At 36.0% G+C, this 26,060-nt stretch overlaps 1 protein-coding gene across 10 annotated transcripts in view; it reads right to left on the bottom strand.

The window, feature by feature from the left end:
• The window catches only part of ESCO1 (establishment of sister chromatid cohesion N-acetyltransferase 1), a 77,835-nt gene that overhangs the window by 34,736 nt on the left and 17,039 nt on the right, over positions 1 to 26,060 (bottom strand). For 5 of the 10 annotated variants that reach the window (XR_004353136.1, XR_004353135.1, XM_032654280.1 and 2 more), the window contains exons 2-9: positions 17,569 to 17,786; positions 16,953 to 17,056; positions 13,178 to 13,280; positions 10,803 to 12,936; positions 6,777 to 6,894; positions 5,099 to 5,159; positions 4,043 to 4,157; positions 836 to 967 (exon numbers count right to left, since the gene is read on the bottom strand). Coding sequence is in view for 8 of the 10 variants with exons in the window: in XM_032654280.1 (XP_032510171.1) it covers positions 836 to 967; positions 4,043 to 4,157; positions 5,099 to 5,159; positions 6,777 to 6,894; positions 10,803 to 12,353 (1,977 nt within the window). In the remaining 2 variants the exon portion in view is untranslated. Of the gene's footprint in view, positions 1 to 835; positions 968 to 4,042; positions 4,158 to 5,098; positions 5,160 to 6,776; positions 6,895 to 10,802; positions 18,703 to 26,060 lie in introns of those variants that run through there. The other 5 variants (XM_032654278.1, XM_032654282.1, XM_032654281.1 and 2 more) reach the window with 4 other exon arrangements.

Here is a 26,060-nt window from a genome sequence, read left to right as displayed (position 1 = left end):
ATTTAACTGAAGCCAATAAAGATCTTTAAATAATCCAACATCTGGTGCCTACATGAAATGAATTGGTGATCTCAGTTCAGATATCCTGGAGGTCTTATTAATGTGAGTGTACAGTACTGAAGGTAACATGTATAAAATAAAAATAAATTCCATTTCAGATACGGGTAAACAGCAATTACATTAAATTACTATTTTCACAAGATATCTGAAATGGTTCAAAATTATTTAAAATTTTGCTACTTCCAAAAACAAGTATTAAATAATACCCATTATGCCTCAAATGCACATACATCAAAAAATACATACTAAAACTTATTTACTTTGTGGGATTTTTTTTTTAAGTATACTACAAATTCTGAGGTTTTAACCATCAAGAATTTTTCTCTTTAATTTTATTAAGAAAAGCTCTCACGTTAGCAAAGAGAAGTTAAGGAAATCCCCAGTCTATTTGGTATAATATACAGCACTATCAATCCCTCAAATAAAAAGTGTGCCAAGCTATACTGAATATTAAGCAGGCTTATCAATAGTTAATAATTATGAAAATCAAATGAAATTTTTTAAATACTCAAGTTGAACAGCATTACTTGTTAGAAGAGGTTCAATAACACTTTAAAAATATAACTTAAATTCAAAAATCCCACAACATACACCAGCCAGAATAAATTTGCTGGGTTTTATGTTTGGCTCTGTTTTAAAATAAGCCTGTATATATACTACAAGGGCTTTGTATATATTATCATTTCCTAAAGACAAAAATTTTCAATGACTTAAATTCGGCAATTCATCTCTAATTATCTGATTCTGCATTTTAAAAGTCATGAATTGCACTTACCACATATTTTACAGCACTTATAAACTGGTTGTGGAAGAGCAGATGCTGTGTTTCATCTTCTGGATTTGAAGCTGTGTAAAGCATGCCACAAACATTACAGGAAACCGCTCCAAATCTTTTTTGTCCTGCATCCTATTTATAAAAAACAAACAGAAGGTTTTTTCCCCCCCAAAAGAATAATTCCAGAACATCAGCCTCTAAAGCTATAACATGAACATAGAGTGAGAAGTGTTTAAAATAACAGTCAATGTTGATTATAAAAACTAAGATATTAATCTTTGAAATCTGTATGTAATTTTATTAAGAACTGTTTTCCATTTTAGTAATCACTTACTCCACAGCATTTAATAACAACTGAAAGGAACTGAGAAGTATCTTTAACACTACAATCTTAGTTCTAAAGCCCCAAACAGCAAATACCTTATAAATAAGAACTAGTATGTATTTTGTATCTGTGAATAATTATACTGCTAAAGTTTAGAAGAAATAATGTTTCATAGACATCTTTGGTTTTGCTCTAGTTATATTAAAGAGTATTTATGTCACCAGAAACTCTTGAGAAAAGGTAAAATTAAACATTTTCTATTTTCTTTATATCAAATAAGTATGAAAGTCTTATTATAATCACCTGTACTCCAGTAATTCATACTTGTGCTGTAGAATAGTAATTGTTTACAAAAGGTTTTCTATTCTTGTCCTTATTTAATACGAAAAATTACAGCAATATGATCTAACTTTAAGAATAATATATTAACTAAAAAAAGCATAATTCCTTTATTTTCCCTGCTCTAAAACTGTATAATTTCAACTAATTACAGGAAAAAAAAAAAGGATCTCAGATAATTGTATGCTAGTGCCTTACAGCTAGGGTCACAGAGCAGAGAGAAATCAAATGGTAAATAAAAGATTGTATATAAAACTAAAGGGGGCTTCCCTGGTGGCGCAGTGGTTAAGAATCTGCCTGCCAATGCAGGGGACACGGGTTCGAGCCCTGGTCTGGGAAGATCCCACATGCCACGGAGCAACTAAGCCCGTGTGCCACAACTACTGAGCCTGAGCTCTAGAGCCCACGTGCCACAGCTACTGAAGCCCGTGTGCCTAGAGCCCGTGCTCCGCAACAAGAGAAGCCACTGCAATGAGAAGCCCGTGCAGAGAAAGCCTGCGTGCAGCAACAAAGACCCAAAGCAGCCAAAAATAAAATAAATAAATTTAAAAAAAAAAAAAAAAACTAAAGGGAAGTTCATTCTAAAAGATTCAAACTGTTGACAAAATGTTACCTGAAATTTCAGGGAGTTAAAAAAATTTTTTTTTAATTGTGGTTAAGATATGAGACATAGTATTTACCATCTTAACCATTTTTAAGTGTACAGTTCAGCAGTATTTAGTACACTCACATTGTTGTGCAACCAATCTACAGAATTATTTTTATCTTGCAAAACTGAAACTCTAGGGACTTCCCTGGCAGTCCAGTGGTTAGGGCTCCACACTTCCACTGCAGGGGGCACAGGTTCGATCCCTGGTCAGGGAACGAAGATCCCACCTGCCGCAAGGAGCGGCCAAAAAAAACAAAAACAAAACAAAAAACTGAAACTCTATACCCATTAAACAACAGCTCCCCAACACCGCCCCCCCCCAGCTCCTGGAAACCACCATTCTACTTTCTATCTCTATGAATCTGACTATTCTAGGTACCTTATATAAGTAGAATCATACAGTATTTGTCTTTTTGTGACTGACTTATATCACTTAGATAATGTCCTCAAGGTTCAACCATATTATACATGTCAGAATTACCTTCCTTTTTAAAGGCCGAATAATATTCCACTGTATACATACACAACACATTTTGTTCAGCCATTCACCCACTGATGGACACTTCAGTTGCTTCCACCTTTTGGCTACTGTGAATAACGAATACAGGTATACAAATATCTCTTCAAGAAGGCAGTTTTCACAGTAATGAGTAAGCAGCTGCCTTAGTTTCCTCACTGGTAAATGGAAAATAATAGTTGTACCTATCTCATACTTTTTTATAAGGCTTAACTTAAGTGGAGGGGATGGAACAATGCATTCAAAAATATTAGCTGCTATTATGATCATTAACATCATCATCATTACCATCAACTCTTGACCAGCACTATCCAATAGAAATAGGATCTACAAAGGTAATTTTAAATTTACTAGTAGCCACATTAAAGACTGCAAAAGCAAACAGGTAAAATTAATTTTAATAATATATTTTATTTAACAAAACATATCCCAAATGTTATAATTTCAACATGTATTAAATATTTTTTAAAATTAATGAGATACTTTACATGCTTCTTTGTACTCATCTTTGAAATGCAGTACATATGTTTACATATAGAGCATACCTCAGTTGTGACAAGCAACATTTCAAGTGCTCAACAGTCACATGTGGCTACCATATTGGACAGGGCAGCTCTAGATTCTACTTGTCTAATCCTGTTTCACTATCATACTGATTTGACAACAGAAACATTATTAAATTCGATGAAACAACTTTTTCCCTCACTAATCTTTCTCAAAAATTTCTAGAAAATTCTTACAAAGTTATTCTCCCATATTAAAGTTATAATCAATCATCTAGTACCAAAAAATCCTATTAATTATGTTAACTGGAACTACATTAAATGTTCCTATTATTTTGGGTTCTTCATTTTTTTAATATACTGTGCTCACTCAAATTAGATTTTTTTTTTTTCAAATTAGATTTTTAATCAATCAAAATATCTCCCTCTTTTCCACCATGCCACCAAATTGTACTTATTTTCTAATTCAAATTAACTATTGGTTTATCTTCCTGTAAATGTAGTTTTAAAATTATAACATACACTAAAATACAGAAATTTAAAATCATCTTATTTATTAAACTCCATGTTATTTTAATATTTAAACTACTAAAAAAAGGTAGTGATCAAATGACACATTTAAGAAATAACAAATGTGAAATAAAGCGTCAATCTGTTGTAAATAAAACTAGAAGTATGGAAATTTGAATTTTTATTATTTGTTACAGGATGGAATCACTGGCGGGGGTGGCTGTCATAATACCAAGAATATTTCCATAATTAAGACTTACGGCGACAAAAAGTTCTTTAGGTAAAAAACGAATTTATTCCTTGACAATGTGCATAAATAAGATGTTTATAACATTTCACCAAAAAGGTCAAGTTGTATACTTACTATGATCAACTGTTTTTCATCAGCTTTCTCTGCTTCTTTTAGTTTCAATTCTTTTGGAATTGTTATCTCCAAATGGGAATTACACTTAGGCCAAGAATGATTTGGTGGTATCTCCCTTTAAAAAAACAACCAAACAAACAAACAAACAAAAACTATTAAATGTTATAGATCCATATCACTTCAAATCACTGGTAGGAAAAAAAAAACTTATTTTCTATACAACACTGACAAATATCAATTCCAAGGGGGGAAAAATAACCTTTTAAAAACCAAAACAGGGAAGGAAACCCAAAGAAACAACTAACTTGCATCAAATAAACAAAAAACTGCAGCACTAACTATAGTATGAGTAAGTTTTACATTTCATAGTTTTAGCAATTTGAGTCACTACAGTTTGTCCTAAATACTATTTTCAGTAATGAGCTAAAGCTAAAAAATCATACTAATTTAATTTTGAAATTAAAGACAACAAAAAGCTTTTACGCTACTGAAAACACTTTTACATGCTCCTAATACTCATATCATGGGGGTTTTGGGGAAAAAGGAGCATTCTCAAACACTGTTGCTGGGAGTATAAGACACAACCAATTTGCAGGGAAATTTGGCAATGCAGGTTAAGTCCTATAGCTATGAATTTATCCTAGATATAGTCACATAAGTGGACAAAGATATATGTGTTTATTGCAGGACTTTTTTTTTCTAATAGGAATAAACTAGAAACAACCAAAGTTTCTATAAAGTAGAGAATTGTTAAACAACGGAATATTCACACAATGATATCTACTGCAGAATTTAAAAGAATGAGGAAGGAATGTAGAAACATTAAGTAAAAAACATAACATAACATAACACATTAAGTAAAAAAATAAAAGCTACAAAATAGTATGTACAGACACAGAAAAAACTAAAATGAAAAGAGAACTTGTATCACCTCTATGTGAAAAACTGAGGGTTACTAGCACAACCTTTCAGGGGAAAAAAACCCCAAACTCAAAACTTACAGGTATAAAATCCTTAAGTTCTCAGATTTATACTTATATTAAACTAATACCTTACCTGTTATCACTGGTCTTAGATGTTTGGTTAGTGAGTATATTGTGCTGTTTGGGAGCTGAACCTGTGATTTAATCAAAAGATGGGTTATGTACTAAGCCTTTGTATTAGCTCTCCACCTAATGGTTAAAAATTATAATAAAGACAAAACCTCAGTGCACTAAATGCTTTATTTTTAATAAACACCATTTGATAAAATTAGAGCCCCTTCCTAGAAATTACTCTTCAGAGAAGAGGCAAAAAGGCTCTACAGAGCTGCAAAGAGATCTAATGGTAGATCAAGTTTGTCTCTAGTTTCACCAATAATTACTAGCACTGAACAATAAAGGAAACTGTTTAAATGCTTGCATAATTATACAATCTCTAAATGGAAATAAATGAAAACATGTTTAAAAAACCCTGTAGGACTTCCCTGGTGGCACAGTGGTTAAGAATCTGTCTGCCAATGCAGGAGACACGGGTTCGATCTCTGGTCCAGGAAGACCCCACATGCCACGGAGCAACTAAGCACGTGCGCCACAACTACTAAGCCTGCATTCTAGAGCCCGTGAGCCGCAACTACTGAAGCCCGTGAGCCTAGAACCCGTGCTCCACAACAAGAGAAGCCACTGCAATGAGAAGCCCAAGCACCGCAAAGAAAAGCAGCCCCTGCTCATTGCAACTAGAGAAAGTCCGCGCACAGCAATGAAGACTCAACACAGTCAAAAATAAAATATAAATAAATAAATTTATAAAAAAACCAAACCCAAACAAAAAAAACCCTGTAGTCTCTGGAGTTTTAATCATATTATTAATCAAATAATGCAATAATCAATTTATTTTCTAATGAATAAATGCATTTCTTGTGTTCATAGTATACTTCCCCTTCCCCCACTAAGAGAAAAGGTTAAATGACATGCAATGGAAGCAATTATCTGAACTCAATATTTTGCTCCAAGTGTATCTTTCCTTTACCAGAGAGAAACAACAGAAATTAGGAATTTCTATTCTGTTTTTTCCTGGTGCTTCATCTGATAAAGGTGAACTAATCCCCATCCAAGAGTTCAAATAATACTTGCCCAATTTTTTTTTTTTTTTTTTTTTCTGGCCACATCACACAGCTTGCGGGACCTTAGTTCCCCGACCAGGGGCTGAACTTGGATCCCGGCAATGAAACTGCCGAGTCCTAACCACTGGACCGCCAGGGAATTCCCCCCAAAATTTTCATAAGGTTACAAAAATAAAGTTTTTTTTTGGTATAAGTGGACAAACTGCAGCAACTGATTCAATTCTTAATTCAAAGATAGAATTACTAAGATGGAAAACTGAGTAATTAAGGGTTAAAAATAAGAACCTGAAGTGGTAAAGCACAGTCATTTATACTTGAGAAATAAACTGCTACCACTAATTTAAGCAATTCATTAAGTAACACTTCTCCAGAAAGTAAGTCCACAAACAAAAGACTGAAAAACAAAAGAATTTTTGGTAGGGAATCAAAGAATCATCTTAAGTATTGTAAACAAGCCAATCAACAGAAGCAATTCTCCCCCTTCAAAGAATGGTGATAATCACACATCAGAAAAACATAATGGTTAAAAGAAGGATTTAACAGGCTTATTTGATAGTGGATATAGTTTACTGTTATGCTGACAAAAATATGTCTGACCACTGTGAAATCCAAACAATATTTTCAAAGTATTACCTGGAAATTTACTCTCCCCTGTATCAATTTTTGCTTGACTGAGCAGAGTTGAAACAGTAGTAGTGGTATTTTCCACTGGATTGTTTTCAAGCTTAGATTCCAAACATAGGCTGCAATTCTAAGCACATATAATTCAAAACGTTAATATTTGCTTTTACATCAACCTTTGGGTCTTATCCCAATACTTTCAATGAATTTTAGCACTATACTAAGAAAATTTAAGATAATATATGGAGTAATTCACACAGATATGCCTTAAAAGTCTCTTTATGATCTCCCTACAAGCTACCCTTCTCAGCATCAACTTCTATTATTCCTCTTCACACTAGATCGAAAAATTTGCCTCTCCAACAGATATATTTCATATTTGCCTGGCTCTATACTTTTTCTGAGTTTCATCTACCTAAACCTCACTGTCCATTAATAGCCACTGTAACATCTCACTACTGAGCACTTAAAATGTGGTTAGTATGACTGATTTATTACAAATGTAAATCACACACCAGATTTTGAGGTGTTAGTACAAAAAAGTAAAACAACTCAAGTTTTAAAATTCATGACACATTGAAATAATAGTATTTTATATGACAAGTTAAATAAAATCTATTAATTTTACCAATTTCTTTTTTTTTTAATGTGGCTACCGGAAATTTTTAAATGATTTATGTGGCTCACATTATATTTCTACTGGATAGTGCTGATCTAGAACACCTTACCCCCTGTATAAACTCAAGTCATTACTTAAATATTAACCTCTCCCATGAAGTCTCCTCCAAGTTTTCCCATCCCCTTTCCCCAAATTTTCCATCTACTTCATCTCTGTCTTTCATGCCCTTATCACTTCCTATTTTGAATTAGTTATTTGTTTTTTATTAATCTCCTATAACTCTTAAGAGCAAAGACTATTATTATTATATTTATCTTTGTATTCCCAAGAGCCCCTAAATCAGAACTCTGTCAAAGCAGATACTCAATAACTACCGAAGGAAAATACTAGAAACTCTATCAACATTAGCTGTCTCAAAGAAATGGAAATGAGGAGGTGAACAATTAACTTTCTATGTGTATGTATGTGTGCGTATCTATCTATATTGTGATTGTTACAAAGAACATGTAACATTTGTGAACATTACATTTTTGAAAAATGAACATTATATTTGTCATTAAAAAGCAGAAAAATTAAAAACAGTAAGAACAATTACATGTTACTACTTAATCTCCATTAGGAAGTTAGTAAATTACTAGTTTAAAAAACAAATCATAAAATAATTGAGCTTTAAAATTCATAAAATCCAAATAATTTAAATTCAGGCCAAAATTTTCAGAGAAGGGCTATCATATGCTCAGCCTTATCAACCATCATCATTTTTCAGTACTGCTGAGACTGACACCACATAATAAAAAGAGCAAAATTACAAGCAGCCACAGAAAAAGTTTTCAAATGATTTAAGGATTGTTTCTTACATTCTCCTATTTCCCCAAGTATAAATCTAGATTCTGAAGCCAGCCAATCGCAGTTCAAAGCCTGACTCCATCACTTACAGGGATCTCTAAGCCTCACTTAAATCTCTAAGCTTCACTCTCCTTACCTGTAATATATGGATAATAACAGAAGTCATGCTGTAGAATGTGGTGACAATTATATGAAGCTCTCCTCTGCCTAACAAAGAGGCAGTGTTCACTAAACAAAAGCTACTATGATGGCTGAACTAAAACATCTTAGCGTTCATGGGAAGAAGAGAAATTTCTAAGTGACTAGTGCAATGTAAATTCCTTAAAGGCAGGAAACATCATCTTCTGTAGCCTTATTAGCACAGTGTCTCGGATGCAGCAGGCAATCAAATATGTCTTGAAATGATGTGGTCACCACCACATCTCCTGACCACTCTGTGATAGTAATCACATTGTTGGTATCAGTGAAAAAGTTGGCAACAACCTAAAAGTGCTTTAACAGAGGAAAACATAAATAAACTGTGGTATATTCCTTTACAACTATTAAAATACCCATGTATTAATAAATATCAAATGTGCTGATTGCACAAAATCAGTTGAAAAAAATATGTATATATAGAATATACACATACAAACCATGTTAGCATGTATGTAAACGTTTAAAATACAAACAATGTTAAGTATTCTTTATAATAGATATATATACATACACAGTGAAATCAAAAATGAAAACATAAAATATTCATACCTTTAGAAGCATATTTAACTCTGGGGAGAGAGGTGAATGGAAAGTAGAGTGAAGTATGGTCTTTATATCTGTAATGTACTTTTCTTATTTTAAAAAACCTGAAGTCAATAAAATGTTAATTTTTGTCAAATTTGGGTGGTAGTCACTGGTATAATATTGGTCTCTCTAGTATTCTAAACGTTTGAAACTCAAGACTTCTCATGTAAATTTGTACGTAAATAAAAATTTTAACACAAGTTTCATAGGACTGTTTTTCGTAACATTCCTCAAGATAGAGGTGTTGCATAAATCCAAAGCACATCTCAGTAAAAGCAGCATTATAGAAGATCAAAATAATGTAGTCTAACTAAATATCTCTATTCTAGTAGTTAGTCCAAAGGAATGGATTTCTTATTTCTCAATATATTCCCCATAAACTATCTGCCTTCTGAGTTTTGACAGGCACTTATGCAGCAAGGAGTTAAAAGATCTACTCTGCAACTACACCTGGAGCGTAGCTGTCAATTTTTGACAAAAGCACACCCTGAAGAGAAAGCCACCCTGTGTCTGCAAGAGGCCACACTTATTATTCATTCTACCACTCACTACTTACTTTAATTACTATCACTATTTGAATAATTGTCTTCTAATTGATGCTTTCATTCACGTTTGCACAGAAAATAAAATCTAAGAGTACCACACTGTATCTGTTCCCTTTAAGTTCTTTCCATTTTAGTCCACGAGAGTAGCCAATAATCTATTTTCGGGGCTTCTGACACAAGCCCTGACTCCTTACTCAAATTTGCTTCTAGACCCAAATGCCTCAAAAGAGAACTTTAAATCACTCCTAAAACTTTGAGGTGACTTGACTTTCTTCTCTACCCACGATTTTTTTCTCAAATGATCTTCTAATATTCAGAGTATCTCACTGTAGAAAGAATGATGGGCTGAGAATCAGAACACCTGAATTCAAATCTATTTGCACAACCAAACATGTGACCTAACCCACATTCCTCTATTGCTCTCAGCTTTCTCATTATAAAATTAAATAACTAAAACAAATTGGTGGAGTTCTAAAAATCAGTATTATACAGCACTAAAGTTTGACACACATAAAATTTCTGCCTATTGCTTTTATATATTGGTATTTTACCTATGATTTAATTTGGAAAGAAATGGGCTCAGCTGCTTTTACAAGGTTTCAAAACTACTTCTCAGATAATCATTCAAGTTTCTTCCAGCTATTTAGATTGTTTTTCAATTTACTTTTCCATTTTAAAAATTCTTGGCCACTACAATTTTATTCTTAGCCTGAGGTTTGAATTATTTACATCTTTCAGACATTTTATTTGCCAATTTTTAAAATGGCCACACAAGTCAAACCAAAAGGCATCTCTACTATTAGAAATGTTTAATCTTTAAATTTTATCAGGTGCGGAAAGTTGATTTGTGCCAGCTGAAATTAATTTTAACAACTGGTCAGAATTGGGCCAAACTTCAAGTTCTACATTTTAGTCACTCACTATGAAACATAGTTTCTGTGGTTACAATTAATAGAAAAAGGAAACAAATCAGTGTGTTAAAGGAAAAAGAAAAGCTAGACTTCAACAGGTTTATGCTTCACATAAAATTAAAATGAAGGGTGAAAATAAGGAAACAATGACAAGCATTCATGTAAATGAGACATCTAAAGGCGTAAGTTCTATCACTCACTACAAGATTGGGTTAATAAAATAGAATTCCTTAACATTTTACAACTTAATTCTTAAGTTAAAATATGTTGTAAACACTTAAATCTTATCAGAAAGTACTCAGACACCTCTATGTACATGATGAAAATACATTACCTTATCTGGCGTTGATTCAAAAGAATCTTTCTTCTGGTTATCCAATGGCTGATCAGGAGGTGGTTTTATCTGATTACTCAAACAACAATTTTCAGGAGGCTTTTTGGGGGTTTTATTAATGTCAACTGTAATATCATTAAGTTTAACTTCTTCAGAATTAATTTCTTTCATTTCTTCCTGCTGGCAAGCTTTATTTTTACCATCATGTGGTTTTGACCCTAAAAATGTACTTTGAGTCACTGGATGATGCATTTCTAACGCAGGCAGTGAAAAACTGGGTCGTAATAAGCACAATTTAGGGGGAAATTGAGAGTCTAATTTATTCTGCTGCACAGAGTTAAATTTTGAGAGCTTAATTTTAGTCCAGTTGGAGTTCTTTTTAGTTGAGTTGTTTATTCCATTTAGAATACATTTCACAGGCTTTGTTTTTCTACTGGGGAAGAAACGATTACACTGAACATCCTGACTTGTTTCCTTCTGATGAAGAATTTGTCTTTCAGTATCAGTCTCTTCCAATTTTATTTCTGTAGGCTTCTCCTCCTTTACAATTTCCACTTGTGAAGATTCCTTTCTTACCTCTACAGTATCTGACTCAATTTCACCAGCAATTTCTTCACAGAGCTGGAGAATGCTCCCTCGTTTGCTCTTTCCTGCTTGCTCCAGCTCATTATCTATACTTTGTTCAGGCACTGATGGCTGTGGACTTTTTTGGGATTTTGCACTAGTATTCACTTGTGTATGAACTGACTTCTTCATCTCATTCTTTTTAGAGACCACTGAAGTAGCCATTTTTGATCTTTTTATCTCAGAAGAAGTTACAGGCACAGATTTTGTTTCCTCTTTTCTAGTATTCTTCTGAAGACACTTTTCAGATACTTTTATGCACTGAGAACTACAAGTATAAGCTGCCGGATGCTCTACTTTGCGTTTTTTTCCTTTTGGGGAATTTATTACTTCGTTAGTTACAGAATTTTCATCCTCTTTAGAATCAGACTTTATTTCCAGCACTTTTCTTTTCACATGCTTCTGATTTGTTTTAACTTTATTAGATTTACTCTTAGTATTGCTACGGTGCTCTTTTTTTGTTGGTGGCAAACTCTGTTTAACTGCTTGAACTTGACCCTGAATGTCTCTATTACGCAGAGACCTTGTTGAAACCTCTGTTAACTGTTGTAGTCTTTGTGATCTCCGATTAAGCTGTTCATTTGATTTAGGGGTTTTGTGCACTGACTTTTTCTGAGATAATTTCTTCTGCTTTGTAGATTCTTGTTGTGAATGTCCCTTTACAGTCACCATATTTTTATTAATAGGTTTACTAGCTTTTTTATCACTGGATGCTGACCTTGTGCTCATGCATGTTCCTAATTCATCAGGCTGATTGACTTTACTTTCATTGGAAGATTTAACCAGTGATTTTATAGCTTCCTTTGGACCTGATTTTTTTACTAGATTCTTTTGAGAACCTTGAATTTGTGTTTCTAGATTCTTATCTTCACTCTTTTTAATAACACTGGAGGAATTTTCTTTTGATTTCTCCTGAATGGACATCATTCCTGAGTAAGGTCCTCCTTTTCTGAGTAGTTTTTGAGATTTTGTGTCCTGGTAGTTGTAAATGTTGAATGTCTAGTATTATTACTGAGCAGCAGGTCTTAAAAATCAACTGAAACTGATATACATTTTCAACAAAAATACTAGTTTGCTAAGATTTCTGTCATCCTTATGACATGAGAAAAGCTGGCATGAAGGCTGAAAGATATTTGCTTTACTTTGGATGAGGCAATAGAAATTTGAGGAAAATTTAAATCTAATCTGATATTTTCAGAACTTTTTATGAAAAAATTTTAATTCAAGTTTGATCTACTTTGTTAATTTTATTCAATTAATATCAGTTTTCAGGCCTAGCCCTATTACTGGAGGAGTTATTTATCACTGACCTGTCTGTTTTGACAAAGTTTTTGAAAACTTTTTTCTTCTGAAGTCTACAGTTATTGGACTTTGATTCATTGGAAACATGTCTTACAGTTAACACGTTTCTTTCCTTGTTTGTTGAGTCTGTTCGTTTAAAGTTCTTATATAACCACTTCCATTTAATAAAACAGTCTATTAATATAGATTTCCTTTTGTGCTGCCATTTCTGGAAAAATAAAAAAATAAAAATTAAATTTTGTACAATTCAAGAAATTTAGCAATGCTGATACTATACAGAAATAACCATGACTTACATAAACTCTAACTTCTCTTTTTGAATTATTTAGTCTGTATACTTAAGGCTAACAGAAAAAAGTATCCCAAGCACAGTCTTATAAATAATGGAAAACCTGTCTCATGTAAGCATAGAATAGTTGAAAATCAATCTATTCCTTGAGGTTACTTACATTTCCTTTCCCACAAGAAAGAATTGATCTTTCAGCCACCATAACTCATAAAAATTTGACAAAATCATTCCTTATAATTTCCTTTCAACACATTACACAGCACCTAAAAGTAAAATATTTTAAAATGTTTAAAAGGTACAAAGATGTAATCATTCATTTACATCTCATCAAATCTATTAACCAACATGTTAATCTATACTCCATAATTTTATCCTATCCTACCATTAGGCTTCAGAGTTCAGTTTACACATAGCACTTAATTTTAGTATTTCTAACCTGAAGTAAACTATGGTACATGCATCCAATGAAATATAACGTTTCTATTTCATTGATGAAATCCATTTTATGTTTTTAAAAAAGTTTTAAAATACAAAAAACAATTCATAATATAGACATATTAAGCTAGTAAAATCCTATTTTGAGGAAAAACAGTACACATAAATAACTATATTCATAGAAAAACAGTGACACACAGTAAAAAAGGCAGATTTAAACACACACATTTACCTCTACTCTCACGTAATACCCACTAAAAAAAAAAAGCAACAGATTAAAATGAAGCAAGACAAAACCATAAACTCAAAGGATGAAGAACAAAAGTGTAGATGATAAAAATTAAACGTACAGAAGCTACAAAGAAGGACAAATAACTAACCTCCAGACTCAAAAAAAACCTGATCTTAAACTAGAAACAGAGGAAAGCCAAGTGAGAAGCAGCTCTACGTAAACCACAGAATCCCTCAAGAAGCAGAAATTGGCAGTACCAGGAGATGGGATATGGGGAGGAAAATGGGACTCACAAAAGGGGAAAGACTGCCACACAGCCTTTCCAATCACTACCACCCAGAAGACTACCCCTGCATCACTCCCTAAAGACTGGTATAAATTTTTGGAAGGAGTAAAACAAAAGGTCTTTGGTCTGTGGGCTCAACAGTCACAGCTGAGGGAGGAAGTACCATACTGACAACAGAGGGAGTAAGTAGCAGTACACATACTGATTACTGAAACCCAGTCCTTCCACCCCAAACCCTCTTTGCCTACTCAGAGACTCCCAGAGGACAGCAGCCTAGCCTATGCCTTCTAGGAAGGAGACTAAAAGATAATTTTCTAATGAATTTGACAAAACTAGAGAAAAGACCTAAAAAATACTGATAGGGCCCACAGTCATTAATCACAGACATACACACACTCACTCACTCACACCCTACCAGCAGGAGACTACCCACCATCCAAACAGTTTCCAATTAGTTTTTAGTGTCTCACTTGTAACCACGAGCAAAACCAGAAATCACCACATACAAGAGGAGACCCTTAAAAAAAAAAAGGGAGGAAGTAACTTGGAAGAAAAAAACAATGCACAGACAAAAACTAAAAATAAGTTAATTCATTCATGAAACAAATACATAAGAACATTCACAGTACAAAAAGGAACTCTTGAAAATTAAAACTAATATTAAAGAAATTAAAAAGTCAATAGAAGCAATAGAATATAAAGGTAAGGAGATCTCCTATAAAGCAGAACAAAAACAGCAAGGTGGCAAATAGGAGACAAAAGAGAAGAAAAAGGACCAGCCATGCAGAACAGTCCAGTAATTCTGGTTTTAGAAAACAGAGAAAAAGCACTGAAAAAAACCAAGAATTCAAGAAATTTTCCTATAATTAAAAGACATGAGTGTCCAAATTAAAAGGGTCAAAGCATCTAGCACAATGGATAAAAAAAGATTTTGAAAAGTTTGTCATGGGAATTCCCTGGTGGTCCAGTGATTAGGACTCTGCGCTTTCACTGACGAGGGCGCGGGTTCAATCCCCAGTTGGGGAACTGCACGGTGTGACCAAAAATAATAAAAATAAAACAACCCCCCCCCATAAAAAACAGATTAAAACTTGGGAGAATTTTAGTATTTGTCTTGAGTGGGAAAGGCTTTCAAGCCTTGTCACAAAATTCAGAAGTCAAGTTTGAGGGATAAAACTGGGGGAAAAATACTGGCAAGAAACAGCATAAGCTTATCACCATAATATATTCACCGGAAGTAAACCACAGATGGCTGGTGAAATAATAACAGAATAACAAATTAGAACCAAATCAAAATACCATTTTTTACCTATCGGACTGGCAAAAGTTCAAGAAGTTTAACAACACCGTCTTAGCAAGGATTTGTGACAGGTTACTCTCATATTACTGCAGGTGATTCAATGTCTATGCAGGACAATTTGTCAATATCAATCAATATTATATTATAAATGCTAAATATCAAACAATTTCATTTTCAAGACTTTATATTACAGATATACTTGCACGAGTGCACAGACACAAGTAAATACAAAATTCACTGGAACACTGGATCAACAGACTGAAAATCCACAACATCCATCATTATAAACTACTTTATAATTAATGATACACTCATACTATATCATGCAATCAAGTCAAAGCAGAGATGAGTTTCAACTCAATTCCAGGCAAAATTCCCACAGGCTTTTTATACAGAAACTGACAAGCTGATTTTAAAACTTATGTGAAAAAGCAAAAAAAAAAATCCACATACAATAGTCAAAGCCCTTTTAAAAAAAACTTGAAATACACTATCTGATTTCAAGACTTACTAAAAAGCTACAGTAATCAAGACAAAGGGACACAGAGATCAATGGAAGAAAATCCAGAAACAGACCCATACATTTATGGTCAGTTGAAAGAAACGTCTGAAAAAAACAGTGTTGGAACTACTGGATATCCAAGTAGAAAAAAAAAAAAACAACACCTCACACAACACACAAAACTAAGTTGAGACTGATCACAGACATAATGTAAAACTATAAAAAACTCTAAAAGAAAAAAAAAGGCAAAAATCTTTGAGATTCTGAGGTAAACAAAGATTTTTTTAGGAAGGAATACTGTTCATTCCACATAAAAACTTGTCCAAAAATCTTAAAAGCAGCTTTATGTACAATAACCAAAATCTGAAAACAACCCAAAAGTCGGCTGAATGGATAAACAAAAATGTGGTATGTCAATATAACAGAACACTCTGCAATCAAAGGCAACAAACTACTGGAACCACATGAACGAACTTCACAATCATGATGCTGAACGAAAAAGGCTAGATAGACACAAAGACTATACAAACTATGATTCTACTTTTTGGAAATTCTAGAAAAGGCAAACTTATCTACAGTAACAGAAAGCAGATGAGTCACTGCCTGGGGTCAGGAGTGGAGGGAGAGATAGACTTTTGGAGGTAATGGAAATGATCTCTATCTTGATTATGATGGTGGTTCCAAGAGTGTGTAAATCTGTCAAAATCCACCAAATTGTACACTTTAAAAGGGTGCACTTTATTATACATAAATTATGCTTTAATAAATCTGTCTAAAAAATAGAACTGTAAGTAACTGATATGGACCTAGAACCGAGAAACACTGTTAAGCCAAATAATGCAAGGTGCATAACAGGGTGTACTTCCCTTTGTGTAAAAAGAAAAACAGGGAGACAGTGGGAGGAAGGAAAGATATAGAAACATATGCTTGTTTAGGCACACAAAAGGTATGGAAGGATACACAAGAAACTAGTAATAGTGAAGACTTCTGGGAAAGAGAACTACGGGACCAAGTGTGAGATGTGTGACAAAAAGAAACTTTTCACTAACTGCCCCATTTTATTATGTAAACATATAATCTTGTCAAAAAAAGTTACATTTCTCTCAATATATTAAGTATATTTGGCATACTGACCAACTATCTTTGAAGGCACTGAACTGTAATAGTATAGGCCACTTACCTTCCTGAAATGAAAATCACATAACTTTTTTCTTCAGGTTGATGGACGATGCTTCTAATGAATGATGCTTCTAATAATTTACTGTGTGTTTTCTGGTTGTTAATCTTAAAAAAAAAAAAATAATTCTATAGCTAAAGTAAAACAATCTATAAAAAAACATGAGAATACAAAAACGGTATTGTCTATTAACTGTCTATTAAGTATTAAAACAACTTAGGGATGAGAGGAAGATGGTGGAAGAGTAAGACGTGGAGATCACCTTCCTCCCCACAGATACACCAGAAATACATCTACACGTGGAACAACTCCTACAGAACACCTACTGAACACTGACAGAAGACCTCAGACCTCCCAAAAGGCAATAAACTCCCCACGTACCTGCATAGGGCAAAAGAAAAAACAGACAAAAGAATAGGGACGGGACCTGCACCAGTGGGAGGAAGCTGTGAAGGAGGAAAGGTTTCCACACACTAGGAAGCCCCTTCGTGGGCGGAGACTGCAGGTGGCAGAGGGGGAAAGCTTCGGAGCCGCGGAGGAGAGCACATCAATAGGGATGCAGAGGGCAAGGCGGAGAAATTCCTGCACAGAGGATCGGTGCCGACCAGCACTTACTTACCAGCCCGAGAGGCTTGTCTGCTCACCCGCCGAGGCGGGCAGGGCTGGGAGCTGAGGCTCAGGCTTCGGTCGGAGCGCAGGGAGAGGACTGGGGCTGGCGGCGTGAACACAGCCTGCAGGGGGTTAGTGCACCACGGCTAGTGGCTAGCCGGGAGGGAGTCCGGGGAAAAGTCTGGACCGGCCGAAGAGGCAAGAGACTTTTTCTTCCCTCTTTGTTTCCTGGTGAGTGAGGAGAGGGGATTAAGAGCGCTGCTTAAAGGAGCTCCAGAGACGGGCGCGAGCCGCGGCTATAAGCGCGGACCCCAGAGACGGGCATGAGACGCTAAGGCTGCTGCTGTCGCCACCAAGAAGCCTGTGTGCGAGCACAGGTCACTATCTACACCCCGCTTCCAGGGAGCCTGTGCAGCCCGCCACTGCCAGGGTCCCGGGATCCAGGGACAACTTCCCCGGGAGAATGCACGGTGCGCCTCACGCTGGTGCAACATCATGCCAGCGTCTGCCGCCGCAGGCTTGCCCAGCACTCCATGCCCCTCCCTCCCCCCGGCCTGAGTGAGCCAGAGTCCCCAAAGCAGCTGCTCCTTTTACCCGGTCCTGTCTGAGCGAAGAATAGACGCCCTCCTACACGCAGAGGCGTGGCCAAATCCAAAACTGAGCCCCTGGGAGCTGTGAGAACAAAGAAAAGAAAGGGAAATCTCTCCCAGCAGCCTCAGAAGCAGCGGATTAAAGCTCCACAATCAACTTGATGTACTCTGCATCTGTGGAATACATGAATAGACACGAATCATCCCAAATTGAGGAGGTGGACTTTGAGAGCAAGATTTATGATTTTTTCCCCTTTTCCTCTTTTTCTGTGTATGTGTATGCTTCTGTCTGAGATTTTGTCTGTATAGCTTTGCTTCCACCATTTGTCCTAGGGTTCTATCCATCCGTATTTATTTGTTTTAAAAAAATTTTTTTTTCTTAATAATTTTTATTTTAATAACTTTATTTTACTTTATCTTCTTCCTTCCTTCCTTCCTTCCTTTCCTTCCTTCCCCCCCTCCCTCCCTCCCTCCTTTAGACAATGAATCATCCCAAATTGAGGAGGTGGACTTTGAGAGCAAGATTTATGCTTTTTTCCCATTTTCCTCTTTTTGTGAGTATGTATGCTTCTGTGTAAGATTTTCTCTGTATAGCTTTGCTTCCACCATTTGTCCTAGGATTCTATCCATCCGTTTTTTAAAATTTTTTTCTTAATAATTTTTATTTTAATAACTTTTTTATATTTTCTTACTTAATTTTTTTTCACTTTAATCGTTCTTTCTTTTTTTGCTTCCTTCCCTCCTTCCTCCCTCCCTCTCTCGTTCCTTCTTTCCATCTTCCTTCCTTCCTTTTCCTTCTTTCTTTCTTCTAATTATTTCTTTCTACTTTTTCTCCCTTTTATTCTCAGCCGTGTGGATGAAAGGCTCTTGGTGCTGCAGCCAGGGGTCAGTGCTGTGCCTCTGAGGTTGGAGAGCCAACTTCAGGACACTGGTCCACAAGAGACCTCCCAGCTCCACATAATATCAAATGGCGAAAATCCCCAGAGATCTCCATCTCGACACCAGCACCCAGCTTCACTCAACGACCAGCAAACTACAGTGCTGGACACCCTATGCCAAACAACTAGCAAGACAGGAACACAACCCCACCCATTAGCTGAGAGGCTGCCTAAAATCATAATAAGTCCAAAGACACCCCAAAACACACCACCAGACGTGGACCTGCCCACCAGAAAGACAAGATCCAGCCTCATCCACCAGAACACAGGCACTAGTCCCCTCCAACAGGAAGCCAACACAACCCACTGAACCAACCTCAGCCACTGGGGACAGACACCAAAAACAATGGGAACTACGAACCTGCAGCCTGCAAAAAGACGACTCCAAACACAGTAAGATAAGCAAAATGAGAAGACAGAAAAACACACAGCAGATAAAGGAGCAAGATAAAAACCCACCAGACCTAACAAATAAAGAGGAAATAGGTAGTCTACCTGAAAAAGAATTCAGAATAATGATAGTAAAGATGATCCAAAATCGTGGAAATAGAATGGACAAAATGCAAGAAACATTTAACAAGGACCTAGAAGAACTAAAGATGAAACAAACAACGATGAACAACACAATAAATGAAATGAAAAATACTCTAGATGGGATCAATAGCAGAATAACTGAGGCAGAAGAACGGATAAGTGACCTGTAAGACAAAATAGTGGAAATAACTACTGCACAGCAGAATAAAGAAAAAAGAATGAAAAGAACTGAGGACAGTCTCAGAGACCTCTGGGACAACATTAAATCATTAAATGCACCAACATTCGAATTATAGGGGTTCCAGAAGAAGAAGAGAAAAAGAAAGGGACTGAGAAAATATTTGAAGAGAAAACTTCCCTAATATGGAAAAGGAAATAGTTAATCAAGTCCAGGAAGCACAGAGAGTCCCATACAGGATAAATCCAAGGAGAATCACACCAAGACACATATTAATCAAACTGTCAAAAATTAAACACAAAGAAAACATATTAAAAGCAGCAAGGGGGGCTTCCCTGGTGGCGCAGTGGTTGAGAGTCCGCCTGCCGATGCAGGGGACATGGGTTCATGCCCTGGTCCGGGAAGATCCCGCATGCCATGGAGCGGCTGGGCCCGTGAGCCATGGCCACTGAGCCTGTGTGTCCGGAGCCTGTGCTCCGCAACGGGAGAGGCCACAACAGTGAGAGGCCCGCATACCACACACACAAAAAAAAAAAGCAGCAAGGGTAAAACAACAAATAACACACAAGGGAATCCCCATAAGGTTAACAGCTGATCTTTCAGCAGAAACTCTGCAAGCCAGAAGGGACTGGCAGGACATATTTAAAGTGATGAAAGAGAAAAATCTGCAACCAAGATTACTCTACCCAGCAAGGATCTCATTCAGATTCAACAGAGAAATTAAAACCTTTACAGACAAGCAAAAGCTGAGAGAGTTCAGCACCACCAAACCAGCTTTACAACAAATGCTGAAGGAACTTCTCTAGGCAAGAAACACAAGAGAAGGAAAAGACCTACAATCACGAACCCAAAACAATTAAGAAAATGGGAATAGGAACATACATATCGATAATTACCTTAAATGTAAATGGACTAAATGCTCCCACCAAAAGACACAGATTGGCAGAATGGATACAAAAACAAGACCCATATATATATATAGTCTACAAGAGACCCACTTCAGACCTAGAGACACATACAGACTGAAAGTAAGGGGATGGAAAAAGATATTCCATGCAAACGGAAACCAAAAGAAAGCTGGAGTAGCAATTCTCATATCAGACAAAACAGACTTTAAAATAAAGACTATTACAAGAGACAAAGAAGGACACTACAGAATGATCAAGGGATCGATCCAAGAATTGTAACAACTGGAACAATAACAATTGTAAATATTTATGCACCCAACATAGGAGCACCTCAATACATAAGGCAAATACTAACAGCCATAAATGGGGAAATCGACAGTCATAGTAGGGGACTTTAACACCCCACTTTCACCAATGGACAGATCATCCAAAATGAAAATCAACAAGGAAACAAGCTTTAAATGAAACATTAAACAAAATGGACTTAACTGATATTTATAGGACATTCCATCCAAAAACAACAGAATACACGTTTTTCTCAAGTGCTCATGGAACATTCTCCAGGATAGATCATATCTTCGGTCACAAATCAAGGCTTGGTAAATTTAAGAAAATTGGAATTGTATCAAGTATCTTTTCCGACCACAACGCTATGAGACTAGATATCAATTACAGGAAAAGATCTGTAAAAAATACAAACACATGGAGGCTAAACAATACACTACTTAATAACGAAGTGATCACTGAAGAAATCAAACAGGAAATCAAAAAATACCTAGAAACAAATGACAATGGAGACACGATGACCCAAAACCTATGGGATGCAGCAAAAGCAGTTCTAAGAGGGAAGTTTATAGCAATACAATCCTACCTTAAGAAACAGGAAACATCTCGAATAAACAACCTAACCTTGCACTTAAAGCAATTAGAGAAAGAAGAACAAAAAAACCCCAAGGTTAGCAGAAGGAAAGAATTCATAAAAATCAGATCAGAAATAAATGAAAAAGAAATGAAGGAAACGATAGCAAAGATCAATAAAACTAAAAGCTGGTTCTTTGAGAAGATAAACAAAATTGATAAACCATTAGCCAGACTCACCAAGAAAAAGAGGGAGAAGACTCAAATCAATAGAATTAGAAAGGAAAAGTAACAACTGACACTGCAGAAATACAAAAGATCATGAGAGATTACTACAAGCAACTCTATACCAATAAAATGGACAACCTGGAAGAAATGGACAAATTCTTAGAAATGCACAACCTGCCAAGACTGAATCAGGAAGAAATAGAAAATATGAACAGACCAATCACAAGCACTGAAATTGAAACTGTGATTAAAAAATCTTCCAACAAACAAAAGCCCAGGACCAGATGGCTTCATAGGCAAGTTCTATCAAACATTTAGAGAACAGCTAACACCTATCCTTCTCAAACTCTTCCAGAATATAGCAGAGGGAGGAACACTCCCAAACTCATTCTACAAGGCCACCATCACCTTGATAAAAAAACCAGATAAGGATGTCACAAAGAAAGAATACTACAGGCCAATATCACTGATGAACATAGACACAAAAATCCTCAACAAAATACTAGCAAACAGAATCCAACAGCACATTAAAAGGATCATACACCATGATCAAGTGGGGTTTATTCCAGTAACGCAAGGATTCTTCAATATACGCAAATCAATCAATGTGATACACCATATTAACAAATTGAGGGAGAAAAACCACATGATCATCTCAATAGATGCAGAGAAAGCTTTCGACAAAATTCAACACCCATTTATGATAAAAACCCTGCAGAAAGTAGGCATAGAGGGAACTTTCCTCAACATAAAAAAGGCCATATATAACAAACCCACAGCCAACATCGTCCTCAATGGTGAAAAACTGACATCATTTCCACTAAAACCAGGAACAAGACAAGGCTGCCCACTTTCACCACTCTTATTCAACATAGTTTTGGAAGTTTTAGCCACAGCAATAAGAGAAGAAAAAGAAATAAAAGGAATCCAAATCGGAAAAGAAGAAGTAAAGCTGTCACTGTTTGCAGATGACATGATACTATACATAGAGAATCCTAAATATGCCACCAGAAAACTACTAGAGCTAATCAATGAATGTGGTAAAGTAGAAGGATACAAAATTAGTGCACAGAAATCTCTGGCATTCCTATACTCTAATGATGAAAAATCTGAAAGTGAAATCAAGAAAACACTCCCATTTACCATTGCAACAAAAAGAGTAAAATATCTAGGAATAAACCTACCTAAGGAGACAAAAGACCTGTATGCAGAAAAGTATAAGACACTGATGAAAGAAATTAAAGATGATACAAATAGATGGAGAGATATACCATGTTCTTGGATTGGAAGAATCAACATTGTGAAAATGACTATACTACCAAAGCAATCTACAGATTCAATGCAATCCCTATCAAATTACCACTGGCATTTTTCACAGAACTAGAACAAAAAATTTCACAATTTGTATGGAAACACAAAAGACCCCAAATAGCCAGAGCAATCTTGAGAACAAAAATCAGAGCTGGAGGAATAAGGCTCCCTGACTTCAGACTATACTACAAAGCTACAGTAATCAAGACAGTATGGTACTGGCACAAAAACAGAAAGACAGATCAATGGAACAGGATAGAAAGCCCAGAGATAAACCCACGCACATATGGTCACCTTATCTTTGATAAAGGAGGCAGGAATGTACAGTGGAGAAAGGACAGCCCCTTCAATAAGTGGTGCTGAGAAAACTGGACAGGTACATATAAAAGTATGAGATTAGATCACTCCCTAACACCGTACACAAAAATAAGCTCAAAATGGATTAAAGACCTAAATGTAAGGCCAGAAACTATCAAACTTTTAGAGGAAAACATAGGCAGAACACTCTATGACATAAATCACAGAAAGATCCTTTTTGACCCACCTCCTAGAGAAATGGAAATAAAAACAAAAATAAACAAAGGGGACCTAATGAAACTTCAAAGCTTTTGCACAGCAAAGGAAACCATAAACAAGACCAAAAGACAACCCTCAGAATGGGAGAAAATATTTGCAAATGAAGCAACTGACAAAGGATTAATCTCCAAAATTTATAAGCAGGTCATGCAGCTCAATAACAAACAACCCAATCCAAAAATGGGCAAAAGACCTAAATAGACATTTCTCCAAAGAAGATATACAGACTGCCAACAAACACATGAAAGAATGCTCAACTTCATTAATCATTAGAGAAATGCAAATCAAAACTACAATGAGATATCATCTCACACCAGTCAGAATGGCCATCATCAAAAAATCTAGAAACAATAAATGCTGGGGAGGGTGTGGAGAAAAGGGAACACTCTTGCACTGCTGGTGGGAATGTGAATTGGTACAGCCACTATGGAGAACAGTATGGAGGTTCCTTAAAAAACTACAAATAGAACTACCATATGACCCAGCAATCCCACTACTGGGCATATACCCTGAGAAAACCATAATTCAAAAAGAGTCATGTACCAAAATGTTCATTGCAGCTCTATTTACAATAACCCAGAGATGGAAACAACCTAAGTGTCCATCATCAAATGAATGGATAAAGAAGATGTGGCACATATATACAATGGAATATTACTCAGCCATAAAAAGAAACGAAATTGAGCTATTTGTAATGAGGTAGATAGACCTAGAGTCTGTCACACAGAGTAAAGTAAGTCAGAAAGAGAAAGACAAATACCGTATGCTAACACATATATACGGAATTTAAGAAAAAAAAAATGTCATGAAGAACTTAGGGGTAAGACAGGAAAAAAGACACAGATCTACTAGAGAATGGACTTGAGGATATGGGGAGGGGGAAGGGTAAGCTGTGACAAAGCGAGAGAGAGGCATGGACATATATACACTACCAAACGTAAGGTAGATAGCTAATAGGAAGCAGCCGCATAGCACAGGGAGATCAGCTTGGTGCTTTGTGACCGCCTGGAGGGGTGGGAGGGAGAGGGACTCAAGAGGGAAGAGATATGGCAACATATGTATATGTATAACTGATTCACTTTGTTATAAAGCAGAAACTAACACACCATTGTACAGCAATCATACTCCAATAAAGATGCAAAGAAAAAAACAAAAAAACAACTTAGACTAAACTAGACTAACTAAACAATGGCCTAGTGACGATTTTTCACTTGACATACAAAAATCATGCAACTCAATATGGTCACCATTTTTTTTTTTTTTTTGTGGTACACAGGCCTCTCACTGTTGTGGCCTCTCCCGTTGCAGAGCACAGGCTCCGGACGCGCAGGCTCAGCGGCCATGGTGCACAGGCCCAGCCGCTCCGCGGTATGTGGGATCTTCCCAGACCAGGGCACGAACCCGTGTCCCCTGCATCGTCAGGTGGACTCTCAACCACTGCGCCACCAGGGAAGCCCCATCTCATTTTTTATACTGTATAATAGATTTGGTTTTTCTTAAAAATAACCGCTAACTTCTATCCGAAACCCCACTTCCATATAAGGAGTATATTATTTTCCTTCCCATCAGATGCTTAGCTTGACCATATGTCTTATTTTGGCCTCATGTTGGACAGAGCATACTCTCCTGCCCCCATAGCCTTGCATCTGATGATTTGGCCAATGGGGTGTTAGCAGAAAGTATGCAAACAGAGGTTTGAAATATCTTTGTGCAGTTGGTCTTGCCCTCTTGTTACCTCTGTCATCACCACGAGAAGAGTTTCAGCAGGTAGATGCTGCCCCTTCAGCCTAGGCCCCAGAAGAAACACAAACAGTAAGACTGGGCCAAACCCCAAATGAGGTGCCAAGCCCAACCCACAGGGAGAATTAAAGCCCACCCACACATCCACAGCTAAGCCTAAGTCACCTAACCCACAGCAGCTCTACAGATATATAAGCAAAAATAACTGCTGTTTTAAACCACTGAGCTGTACGGCAGTTTCTCATTCAGCAATAACTAATTAATACATATTGCAGTTAAATTTTCTGGGAAGCTGCATATTTACCCAAGATCAAGCCTCAGAGGTACAATAACTTGAAAAAACAGAAAACTCATTTAATTTCCTTTATTACTTTAGCACCAAGAATTTTAATTTTAAAAATGAAGAATTACCTTACTTTACTTCTTTTCCTCGCAATCTAAATATTTTAACATTTGGCAGTTGGGACCTACCATAATAAAAAGGTTAACTGATACACAAATCTGCAGTACTTGTCACTCACCTGTTCAGGTATGCTAAGGATCACTTCACTTTAGTTTGCCCTACGTGTTAAATCATTATCAACCTAGCATTATACAATTTAACAACATCCCTTTCTATTAAATAAAATCTTGCAATCAAG

The sequence above is a fragment of the Phocoena sinus genome, chromosome 14 (assembly GCF_008692025.1).
Source record: "Phocoena sinus isolate mPhoSin1 chromosome 14, mPhoSin1.pri, whole genome shotgun sequence".
Classification (NCBI taxonomy): Eukaryota; Metazoa; Chordata; class Mammalia; order Artiodactyla; family Phocoenidae; genus Phocoena; species Phocoena sinus.
This window is presented reverse-complemented; position numbering and strand designations above follow the sequence as displayed.